Here is a 12,656-nt window from a genome sequence, read left to right on the forward strand (position 1 = left end):
CAAAAAGCTTTTCTTGTTGCCATTAAATTTCTTTGCGACAAGAAAAACTGTTTGACACCACTAAAATTGTTGGCAAACGTCTTTGCGACCTTGAATGAACTGACAAAAAAAAACCATTCACTACATGCGCACACACTTGCAAACCTTCACCGCTCAGTGAGATAGGGCCTTAAAAGGGTAAGTCAAACCAAACATTTATTTCAAAGACATGTTCGATGCAAGCCCACTAGTTGAAACAAGGCCTTTTGATAAATATTGTGTTTGTGGAATAAGAGTTAGTCCACCCGTTTTTAGCCATCTCTGGAGGCGGCCATTTTGTCGACTGAAAATGACATCACAACTACTCAGGGCTTAGGTAATGATTGGTTGTTTACCTGAGCCCTCAGCATTTGTGATGTCATTTTCAGTCCACAAAAGTGACAAAATGGCCACCCCCTGAGATGGATAAAAAGGGGGGGATTTTGCTGCTTAACTCATATTCCACAAATGCAATATTAATCAGAATGCAGTGCTTCAACCATTGGGCCTGCTGGGAACATATTCTTGAAAAAAATGTGTTTGGGTTGATTTGTGCTTTAAGCATCTGTATTGACGAGAATGAATATTAAACAGTGAAATATTCCTTTTAGTTCATCCTTAATGTATAAACATGTCATAAAATTCATGAAACAGTATAGTTATGCAATTTTTGAACTGATACAGTACCCGTTAGCTTCAGGTGGGGAGCTCTGACTGGGAGAGGAGTGAGTTAGAGGAGAAGTGGAGGGCCTGAAGTTACACTGCATCTCCTCTACACAAGGTTCTGTTGGCAGCTCTGCAAACAAATGATGTCACTGATTTTGTTTTGGTTTTTTTCAATGACTTTGGTTACAGTTAATGGAGCACCAACTAACAAAGAGACCACCCCTATTATTTATACACAAACTTCTACTCACTGGATGCACAGTCGCCTAGGGACTGAGTATTTTGGAAGGAGAAGCCAGCATGTTTTTCCACAGAGCAATGAGACATGGGAGCAGCCATGAGGATTCCCGGTGGAGTTTCCTTTCCTGGAGAGTTACTCTGTCTAACACCCTGCTGCTGTACTGAACCTTTAAGACAGGGAAGATATGACTGGTGTTTGTTGCACCCTGGGGAGGAAGAAGTGCCCATGTGATCGCTCTGATATGTCTCTGAGGAGCTCCCAACATGGAATACTTGTGGATTTAACTCTTCAATCTTAGTTCCGGATTGTGATGATGTTCTTGCTGAGAAACTACTAGTCTTTGCAGTTTGACTCACAGTGATGTCATATGTGCCATTTTTCTCTGCAGAGCCAGTGTGCATGGAATATTTTTTAGAGTCTAAAGTGCTGGCAGAGCTGACTGATGAATGAGGAATGGAGCTTCTTTTTAGTTCTGCCTTGTCAGCAGAAGATGATGTATTTGTGTTAGATACTGTACAAGAGCTAGTCTTTAAAGATGGCTCTCCTCTTGTGACTTCCGCCTCTTTTTTGCAGCCCGTTACATTGTCCATTTGTTTAGTTGAACTTTGCTCTTCGATATATCCTGGTTGGTTCTTTTGAGATCGGTTGATGTTGTCAGCCCAACCAGTGAGGTCAAAAGTATTACATGCTACTGATGTGTCACTGCAGCCAGACATGTTATTCTTTAAGTATTTCTCGATGTCGAAGGCACCCTGGTCTCCAACACAGGTACTTCTTTGTAGTGTGACTGACAGCCCATTCTGATCCTCACCAGGGTTACGCTAATAGAGATGGAAAGAAAACTGTTATATATTTGCAATAAATAAATGCAACAAAACTGGAATGTTTTATTTTGATCCCTTTCCCTTGTTGATTTATAAGCAACTATACAATTTAATTCAATGACATTTTCTATTGGGAAGGAAAAGTTAGTTTAAAAAAAAAAAAAAAATGTATTACAAAATGTATGGTCATAAATTTTAAGTGAAGTACACTGTTTTCTGGACTATAAACTGCTACTTTTTCCCAAGGTTTTGAACCATGCGGCTTATATAAAGGTGCAGCTATTCTGTGGATTTTTCTTCCATTTCTAGGGGCGCGCTAACCTGAATTTGAATCAAAACTAAAGAAAGAAGGGAAATAAATAAATGAAAAAAAAAAAAAAAAAATCAATGCCAAGAAGTATACGCTATTTTTTCTTTAGCAGATAGAACACTGACGACAGATCACAAAAAGTGTATTATTTTCAAATCCTCACCCCTTCATCATGAAACCTATTATGTATTGTTGACACCATTAACAGGATGTGACTGCAGGTGGAGGAGTTCAACAGGCGAGGGCACTATACACTAGGTTATGCACTAGGCGTTGCATTAGGTCTGGGGCGGCCAAGTCCGGTCCTCAAGTGCCACAATCCAGCCTGTTTTAGGTTTATCCCTATGGTAACACACCTGTTTCAAATGATCAGCTCATCAGCAAGATTTACAAAAGTCTGATAATTTGAATCAGGTGTGTTGCCGTAGGGATAAACCTAAAACAGGCTAGATTGAGGCTCTTGAGGGGCAGACTTGGCCACCCCTGCTAGGTGGTATGTGGAAGTAGAGCAATAAAAGGTGGACGTTAACTGACAAACTGGAGTGTGTTCAGTTATTAAATGTGGGTCAGAATCCAACAGAACCCACACGAAGAAGTTCGTATGATGCAAGTTTTAAATTGAAGGCCATCGATCTTGCTGTGGAGAAAGGAAACCGCGCTGCTGCACGCAAGTTTAGAGTCAATGAATCTATGGTGAGACTTTGGAGGCGGAAGAAGGAAGTGAAATGAAGATAAGTATTGATTATTTTCTCTTTGTTCTGTTCGGGTTTTAATCAGCAAAGTTGCTGCCCTGTTAAACGGCACTGTTGGGAGAGAATCTGTTCAGGTACATACATGCACATTTACAGTTCAAAATCGTTCTGTAAATATCACATTTTTCAACAGCGTTTTTTTTCATTATTTTTCTTTTTTTTTTTTTTTTTTTAAATAGAGAAGATGCGTCTTATAGTCCAGAAAATAAGGTAAATATAAAACTAACAATATATAATACTTTTTTTTTTTTTTTTTTTTTAAATCCCCCCAAATAGTAATGTTATATTTTTAACAAATTCAAAAAAAGATAGCAAATTGAATATCAAAAAGCCTTACATGTTCATCTGGACAAGGTTCGTGTTTACCAGGTCCTGCAGGTTTTGAGGACTCTGTCCCATTTTTCACCCTGCTTTTCTTGGACAGTTCCATGATCATGGCAGCCAGTTGTGATGTATCAGTACTGATGGATGCATCAGCAATAGCTGATGCAATTGTGCTGATACTCAACATAAGATTGCTTCTGTTAATTTGAGGAGACACGTTGCTCTGACTCCCCATATTTGGCGCAGAGCTAAGCTCTACATTGCAGTCAAGCAGAGCTTCAAGGGAACTATGGTCCTAAAAAAGAAGGCACATTTTGGGATGATGTCAACTCCTTGAACCAGTGATAGCCAATGATTAATGGAACATACAATAGAGTCATAACTGAAAGTAACAACTCAGTCGCAGACAACAACATGGTCCCATTTGCATGGAAGTAACCAACTAGCTGCACAAGGTGTTGACTCCTACAAACATTTAAATATTAACAAGTTGATTTTTACCTTCTGTTCATAAGGGTCAGGGCCTGTGTTCCCTTTTGGGGACACCCTTTCACCAGATACCTGAAATGTTTGGTCCAGATCATCTGTAAACGTATTGATATTAATCAGGGAATATTGTCGAGACTGCAATCATGTCATTCATTCATAATTTTTTGGACTTTAATGTTTGTGAAAGGAAGTATAGTCACACAATCATCTCCCATTCAGTTGGTCAAGTTATTACTGCGGACTCACCAGGATTTAGTGTTTTATCCGTTTCAGTGACTTCCATGCAGTCACTGTGAGGAGAGCTCTCTTCATTTAAGAAGTCAGAGGGGTGAATTAGTGCAAATGGTTCCCTCTTCTCTGGAGAGGTAATAGTATATCCAAAAGATGGCTATAATGTTGAAGAAACATAAAATAAGTTACATCTTATCGCGTGATAGGGTCAAGCTAAAGCAAAAAGGCATGCGGTTGGCTGTTAGCTGTAACGACAGTATTGTGTCACACTACTTGCAAGTAACAGAAAACCCTATTTTATTGTCTTCAGAAAGTGGACAATGTGTGAGAAATGGCCCTTTTCTCTACAACTTCATGTGTCTTTGCCAAAATTCCATGACAGCATTTTTGTAGCACTGACCCGTTTAATCCCATCCACGTTATTACCACTGCCGAGACAGCCCAGGGCTTCAGATCGTTGTTCAAAAAACTGCCCTAATGAGAGGCGCAAGTAGCTTTGGTCCCCTGGATTAAACTCAGAGGAAACTTGAGAGGCCCTCATTAAGATGTAGCTGTTACTACCAGCTTTCCAAGAAGAGTCATTTTGACAGGCACTCTTGCTGCTTGCTGATACAATCTGCTCCTCCTGCAATTTCCAATGACACAGAAAGAATAACACTGATGAACAATGATGCAGCCATGTCATATGCTTCGCAACAATGATACTGTAAATCAGCTCCACAATAACGTTCAAGATTGCAACCAACTCATTGTACTTCAGTAACCATTATTTCATGCGGGCTTACATTAAAGAAATGTTGGCAGCATATTTCTCCTACTTTTGAAGCCACACCAAAGTGGTTTGTACACTCGTCCTGACTACTTGACTTCATGCCGATGTTTATTGGAGAGAGACATGTAACAGTACGAATGCTAACTACGAAAACAAAAAATCATTTAGAAATTGCAACCGGTAGAGCAATTACAAAAAAAAAAAAAAAAGTCGAAATTGATCTGGTTCTGGCAGTGCCAAAGAACTGAAGGTTCGATCAGTTCAACAGTAGAACTCTTGAGCCAGACAATGAACCTCTATGAAAAAGCTTGACCCAGAACTTCAAACCTCATTGCATTGCAGGGACAAAAATAAGCATCACATTTCTGTGACCTATACCTGCATAAATTGGTGCTCCTTTTCAAACTCCACTTGATCTTTGACTATCTTTTCTAATGCTTCACCTGCAACAAACCAAAGCAAAATGAACCATGAGTATGGAAAATATAGTGCATAATCTCACATGCAGAGCTGGGCAGTCCGTCCCTGGGCCGGACCGGTCGGACCCTCCGGCCCGGTCGGATGCCCATTTTTGGGGCGGAGGGGTGACAATTTTTTTTTTTTTGGCCGGAAGTGGATTTTAGTCCGGCCCACTAATCGGCCCTCATGCGTTTGACGTGGTCGCGAGGCGGCCAAATTTCGTCTCAGCCTACTCAGGGAAAGGCTTCTTTTTAGGCATCTTTCTACTCCTGCGTCGGCGCGAGCGACAACTGCCGCATTGATTCACATGACCGACTCATTGTGCTGTTGGCGACAGGTCTGCGACACATGCCACGCACACATGAGGAATTGTTGCTGCTCTGATCGCATCGTTACTGCTGCAAAGCAAGCTAGTTTGGCAATAAAATTAATTATAATTTTTATGAATAAGTGCGTGGGGTCGCGGCCGGAAGGGTACCCAGGTCAAGGGTGGAGGGTCGCAAAAAAGGGTCAAGTGCCCAGCTCCGCTCATATGACATCATAGCATAAACAATGTGTTCAGTGACTACAACACACATGGACACACAGTACCTGTATGCATTTCTGTTAACTTGATACATACCAGAAGAAACAAAGTCCTCAGTTTGAAACTGCTCATCGTTTTGTGATGGCTTCTCATCAACTTCCTTCTCAAAGGAGGTGTAATAAGCCAGATCTGTTACCCATTGCCCTTCTTCATTTTTGTACACCACACTATGAGGGGCACTGGCACCTAAAAGGACAAGCAATCTTCACAGGAGGCTATACAGTGTAAGTACTAGGTATTTGTAAATTTTAAAAAAATGTAAAAAGGATCAATTTCAAGATCATTGTATACTCTCAAAAAATAAAAAAAGACAAAAAATGCTCTCCAGTCCAGTAAAAACCAACCTTGCTCAAACTCCAATCCCAAGCTGTCTGGAAGGTTGATCCAGTCATGATCCTGTTCCCCTTGGAAGCTCTGACAGAAATATTTTGGCTCCAGGGAGGTAGAAAGATAATCATTATCTTCCTCACTGGTAATATCTGAAGCCTCAACTGCAAAAGTGTTACCACACGGGCCTCCTCTTAGATTCGCAGAAGGCAGCACCTGAGTTGAGATTATTATTATTTTTTTTTTTTTTAAACCAATCTGTCACACTTACATTTGGAAAGATGGTCCTAGTACTAATAGAACATTTCGATTACAAAAACATATTCTTCAAACGTTGATAAACGTAATGTGGAGGGTAAATTGGGGGAAAAGAAATAATCCCACAAATGTGCAAATTTGTAGGTGCTGAACTGCGAATGCGCATCACTCGAATGTAGATATTGCTTAGTTGCTCACCAGTTTATATTTATGGTTCGCCTCTTAAAGCCTAGATACACCAATCCAATGTCAAAGGTCGTGAAGCGTCGTGATCGTCTGATTGCGCCGTCTGGTTGGTGTAGTGACCACCTTTGTAGCGTCGTAACCAGGGTTATTATTGTTTGGGATTTTTCATTTTAGTTTAGTTTTTATTTCGTTTTGACTATTTATTTCTAATTCAGTTAGTTTGAATTAGTTTTTAGAATAGATTTGTTAGTTTTTATTAGTTTTACTTTTGGGGAAAATGCTTGGTTTTAGTTTAGTTTTTATTAGTTTTAGTTTTTTAGAATTTGATGTATTTGTCAGGTGCTGCTTTTTTTTTTTTACAGGAGCAAGTGTTGCTTATTCAAATAAAGATAACATTTGAAAAATGTATTAACTTACTAACAATGTATGAATAACCATCAACAAATAAAACACAACAGTCCACTTAAACTTAAGTGCAATATGGTCAAGAAAAGTGCAGTGCATTAATGCTGCTTCTAAAGTGAAAATGAAGATGAAACAAGCAACATAAAACATAAACATAAAAACCTGGCAATTGAACAGGAGAGTGCAGACTTGTAACATCAGAATATATGTCAACAAATTTAAGTCTTTCCATATTGAAAGTGCGTGGGTGCGCGCGTGCACCCGGGAGAGAGCGAGAGACACAGAGAGAGGTTTTTCCCCACGGGCAATATGCCGCACGAGACCCGTCTCCGTGAGAATGCATTTGCTTTTGTCCGAGACACAATCATAATCAAAATAATCCCAAATGGGGTTCTGTCGTTTTCTCCCAACTTTCGCCATTATAATGTTGTTTTAGTTTTGTTTTATACACTTCAGACGTCGAGGTGCCGTACGGCTGTACAACTGTCGTAAAACCGGCAGTGCCGTGTTTTACATTTTAAATGATCACAAAAGACGAAAACGAATGGTACTTTCGCAACGATTATCGTTCGTTTTAGTTAGTCTTGTGAGCAGACAATGTCGTTTTAGTTAGTTGTCGTTTTTCCAAAAACATTTTCGTATTTATTTTATTTCTTAAACAAAAATGTTTTTATAATTTTAGTTTTCGTTATTTCGTTCGTTTACGATAATAACCTTGGTTGTAACCCGTCAGGAAGCGTTTGTGGGCTTTTGAGCATGTTGAATCGGCATTGTGATTCGTGACATTTGATCACTCTGATTGGCTGTTAGCTAGCAAATCAGGGCTCGGAGCACGAACGGGAAGTGACAAATGCGGATAAACAGTGAGCACGCCTTAGCTGCCTTAATCTTCTTACAAGTACAAGAGCGAAGGTTGGCAATTTAAGAATTTCACAATACCGTGAGAAGAATGTGAGGGTATAAATTTGCGTGAGTTCATCGTGAGCTAAGAATATAGCTGAATGCATTGTTTACGTTTTTATAATCCGCCCCTGACCAATCACTTTCAGGTTGGATTTTCATAACAATGAGAAATAGTGACTATCCCCACCGATGGTATGGAAGGGTATTACATCTTATGCATGCGCAGAAGGTGTATTTTTCCAGCGTGACTTGCCGACAGCCGGCCGGACGCCACAGGGGGTAAGCGTCTGTCACAGTTGGCCAACGTCGGATTGATCTATCTAGGCCTTTACTCTTAAGTTGTCCAAGTAAGTGAGGTCATTCCACATCTAATTAAAACCCAGACAGCTACATGTATACTGGAATAATGTAACCACTCGCATCCAGAAATTTCTGAAAAATATCAACTTAAATCAATGTTTAAAAATATTTGGACCCTGTTACCTTTAAGTCATGGAAGTTGTCCTGGGTAAGTTGAAGTTGGGAAACGGAGGACTTTGCTTGCAAGGATCTCTTGGGTCCAGCTTCACTTTTCACATAAGCAAAGTCAGATCGCTCATTTGTCGTCCTCGACTCAGTGTTTTCCATGGCATCCTGGCATTCATATTATTAAATGTTAGCCTCTATAGTTTTGAAACAAAAAAAAACAATTCACCCAGGCTTAGCTATCCAGTTGTACAGTTAAGTTTTCTTGGACAGAACAAAGGATCATCATGCTCATCTATGCCACCTGAGGTGCCAAGACACTACCACCAATTCACTCGTTTTATTGCCTTAGAGCCAGTACGTTTTCCGTAAGTACTAAACAAAGACATGGAACCAAATGCAATAACAAAATGGTACAAGTGTACCACATTTAATTAAAAGTGTACCACATTTAATTTCAGAAGGGTTTCCCCAAGTCAACCAAAACTTTTTTTTCCCCAAATATGTTCTATGCAGGCCCACTAGTTGAAACATTGCATTCTGATTAATATTGCATTTGTGGAATATGAGTTAAGCAGCAAGATCCAGCCGTTTTTAGCCATCTCAGGGGGCGGCCATTTTGTCACTTCTGTCGACTGAAAACGTCATCAGAGTTTCTCAGGGCTCAGGTAACGACCAATCATGTTTTATGTAAAGGACTTTGAATTGTCTTGTACATGAAATGTGCTCAACAAATAAACTTGCCTTGCCTGTGAAATAAATATATTGGAAGCATTACACATTTTACTTTTGATCAATTTACCCTACCATAGTAATACTAATTTAATTTCATTTTGAATAATCTAGCATTCACACCTACTTATTACTCACCAGTGCCTCCTGTCTGTCCATAACCATGCTCCAGTTCACTGGAGAGACTCCCTCATCTCCCTCCGATGAAGTTTTGGAGGTGCTGGCTTCACCGTTTCCAACAGGACCCACACGGTCACCCATCTTTTGTTACCAAAAGAAAGAAAGCAACATTACTATGAATCTTGGCTTGATTAGGTATACTATTGCAGTGGAACCTCAGGTTACAAATTTAAGTGGTTTTGTGAGCCCATTTGTAACCTGAAATGTTCATAAATGAAGGTAATCCATTGAAATGCATTTAATCCGCTCCAGCCCCAAAACAAAATTACAATTTTACATGTACATTTAATAACTATTTAGACTTTTTTTTTTTTAAATATATAGATGAGGCTATTATCTCCATGCTACTAAAGAAGGATAAGGATGCAACAGATCCAGTGCATTATAGGCCTATAAGTCTTATAAATGTGGACTGCAAAATATGATCTAAATTGTTGTCACTGCGATTAGAGAAGGTGTTGCCTACAATCATTCATAAGAATCAAGTGGAATTTATAAAAAACAGGTCATCAGCCGACAATTTGAGGTACATTTGATGTGGATGAATAAGGATAATCCCAGCCCTGTTTCAGCTATATCACTTAAAGCTCAGAAAGCGTTCGATAATGGGAATGGGCCTTCCTATTTGCTAACATGTCAAAATTTGGACTCTGAGATGGATTCTGCAGGTGGATACAAATTTTATATTCATGCACTGAAGCAGCAATTTTTACTAATGGCATTATATGAGATGTTTTCAATACAACCACATCGACTAGGGGTGCAATTTAAGTCCAATACCGTTCACTATTTTTTTGGAACCATTAGCTACCTTGATATGGTCTGAATCCAGAATAGGAGGCGTTCTAGGAGGTGGTAGAGAACATAAATGTTTCTCTATGCAGATGATATCTTAGTTTTGAATCAGGATCCAGCAACTTCTGTACCAGCCTTGCTGGAAGTTATCGACACGTACTCTAAAGTATCTGGCTATTGCATTAATTGGCACGAATCGGAAGCTATGCCAGTGTCCAACATATATACTGACATGGAAATGATTTGATCCAATAGGAGGACAAAAAAAATTCAAACTCAAGAATTGAGATTCAAACAAGAGCATTTTTTAAATGATAAATGCCCTCCCACACGTGAAGACTCGTAAAGGCGGATCTCTTGACCAATAAAAGTGTTGGATTTCAAATGATATTTGCAATGCAATGCGTCCATCTAAAGCACTGTAATGCTCGCAGTGCGCGCACCTACCTGCACGCGCGCTTGCATTGTATGCATGTATAACTCAAAGCGTGCAAGGAAAGCATGCAAAAAAATCGTGGGAAACGCGCGTTGATGTGTAGCGCGCGTGCATGTGCACATTCAATGTGCGTGCACGTGCACACCTCCTCTGGCAATGTAAGCAGTTTTTATGGAATTTTTTTTACATGCAGCCGTAGTGACTTCAATGAAGAGCCCTTACTGAACCAGGAAAATCATTAGTCCCTGGCGCCACTTGGTGGTTAAGAGGCGTAAACTCACAAATTAATTTTTCCTCATGTAATTCAGACGCCTGTGAAGGGATTTGTTCGGTTATCGCGGGAAATGCATTACAAAACATCGGGTTTACAGTGTTTTGAAAAATTGGTGTTTATAATGGGGGTCAATGTGCCAAAAAAAATTTACATTTGCGTGAATAAATAGCTCAAAATGTGCAGTGGTGTAGAGCTTACAGCTTAGTGCCATTTTGAACCTTGATGTCTTTTAACATCCTGTGTGAAATTTCAGCTCAGTAGTCTGTTTTTTTCTATGCTTTTTCTTTGATGTTAACACATGAGAGACATCAAAGAGCCAAAAAATGGACAAATACGTCATGAGGGTTAATCCGTCTTGCTGCTTCAAAGTGGCAATAATTAGGAACTGCGCACTTACATCTGCATGCGTGTTAAAGTTGTCCCTTCCATCTCCTGTGGGATTGCTGGAAGCACCATCTCCATCTTCACCAACAGCACTGCTACCCACAATCCCCAGCCCACGCAGCATATCATAAGTGGTTGGAACATTTGTTGGTGGAAAAGGGATTGTTGAAACTCCCCCATCATTTCCACTTTCCTCACTGCCACTGCTCCCATCCCCACCTCCACCATCTCCTGGTGTAGACAAAATCAACATCAACAACCATCATATAGGTTCTCTGTCCGTGCAAAGTAAATGAGCTTCATATACAGTATAAGATATGGCAAATAAAATATTATATTAAGCAGTGGCCAAGTGTTTAGGATCAGAGTGGCAATTGACTATTGAACCCAGGCTCAAGGCCGTGGTGTCCTTAATCAATTATGCAGAGGACACATTTCATAAATATTAATGTGTTCATGACAGTTAAGACGAATCTTCCTCAATAATTCTACATTCAGTTTGCTCATGAAAAGTGGGACAAGATACTGTACCTGCTGAGAAAAGCAGAGAACTCAATGCAAGTTACAAAAATCTTTTGATTTCCTCAAAAGGTTGTGCAACAAAATAAGTTAAAGGTACCATAGTGTTAGTCTGTTTCAGGATTTTCTTTTTAATAATTCTAATTTGAACCACAATTCAAAAGCAGTGTCTGATTTCCATTTGTTAATTTTCACACAATATTTAATTCTTTCTTTTGTCAGATTCAAGTTATTTCGGTGACCACAGTGGGGGGTTTTTTTCCCATTAACAGAGGGGTACCAGCAATTTTGTGGATGTGTAATTACAACTGTGGATATGTACTGTATAATGTAAAAAAGATCTCAAAATACATTGGGCATAATGGACGAACCTCTCACCTGTTCCTACTTACCCACTTGATCGAAAAATGTGGAATTCACCAGGGTATTTATTCTTAAGAATAGTCAATGGAATCCACAACACACTGAACAGTCATGTTTGAGCAAAATAATTATTACATTGCACTGATTCTACAAGTACAACAATGTGTGCAAGAACATAAAAAGAGATTTCCAAAAATATGGGTATCAATATGGAAAGCTTATCTAAATCAAAAGTAGCCACATTAATAGTGAATAATTATACAACATAACTAACCGGTGACAGGAGGGTTAATAACTTGTCCCTCAGCAGATCGTCTGTGTTCAATCCCTGACACAGATGGACCGCCAAGGCCACTTAATGATTCATCATCCGAACTTCCACCTTCTAATCCTGGCCGAAGACTGGGATGATTACTTTCACCAACCTGTAAAAAGACACAAGCAAACACAGATATCACAAATCATCTTAAATATGACATACTGTATATTACAAAGTAGTCTGGAATCTGTGAGGTTGTGACTATTTGGCTTGATAAATACTTCTAATCCATTTCTCACCAACTGCCTGGAGATGCTTGGTAGTAGTTTGGCTCTCGTGGAACTGCTTGTCCGTCTCACAGACTCAAGGTCATCCTCGGTGTCCTCATCACTGGCAGGACAGGAGTCCATACCCGTGGCAGCTAGACGAACAACAGGCATCTGAAAATTGTCCTGAAAAACAGGGAGAAAAATGAGTAATATTAAAAATACACATTTT

At 39.6% G+C, this 12,656-nt stretch overlaps 1 protein-coding gene across 5 annotated transcripts in view; it reads right to left on the minus strand.

Annotated features, from left to right (window-relative positions):
• Positions 1 to 12,656, minus strand: part of cep192 (centrosomal protein 192) — a 38,143-nt gene that overhangs the window by 21,184 nt on the left and 4,303 nt on the right. For 4 of the 5 annotated variants that reach the window (XM_086038671.1, XM_086038668.1, XM_086038670.1 and 1 more), the window contains exons 9-22: positions 12,458 to 12,610; positions 12,174 to 12,324; positions 11,031 to 11,248; positions 9,087 to 9,209; positions 8,235 to 8,384; positions 6,017 to 6,215; positions 5,709 to 5,858; positions 5,006 to 5,070; positions 4,256 to 4,480; positions 3,871 to 4,012; positions 3,637 to 3,719; positions 3,149 to 3,430; positions 936 to 1,746; positions 706 to 814 (exon numbers count right to left, since the gene is read on the minus strand). In XM_086038671.1, the coding sequence (XP_085894797.1) occupies positions 706 to 814; positions 936 to 1,746; positions 3,149 to 3,430; positions 3,637 to 3,719; positions 3,871 to 4,012; positions 4,256 to 4,480; positions 5,006 to 5,070; positions 5,709 to 5,858; positions 6,017 to 6,215; positions 8,235 to 8,384; positions 9,087 to 9,209; positions 11,031 to 11,248; positions 12,174 to 12,324; positions 12,458 to 12,610 (2,861 nt within the window). Of the gene's footprint in view, positions 1 to 705; positions 815 to 935; positions 1,747 to 3,148; positions 3,431 to 3,636; positions 3,720 to 3,870; positions 4,013 to 4,255; positions 4,481 to 5,005; positions 5,071 to 5,708; positions 5,859 to 6,016; positions 6,216 to 8,234; positions 8,414 to 9,086; positions 9,210 to 11,030; positions 11,249 to 12,173; positions 12,325 to 12,457; positions 12,611 to 12,656 lie in introns of those variants that run through there. The other variant, XM_086038672.1, reaches the window with a different exon arrangement.

Source organism: Filicampus tigris, chromosome 8, assembly GCF_054856515.1.
Source record: "Filicampus tigris isolate MCC_2025a chromosome 8, RoL_Ftig_1.0, whole genome shotgun sequence".
Taxonomy (NCBI): Eukaryota; Metazoa; Chordata; class Actinopteri; order Syngnathiformes; family Syngnathidae; genus Filicampus; species Filicampus tigris.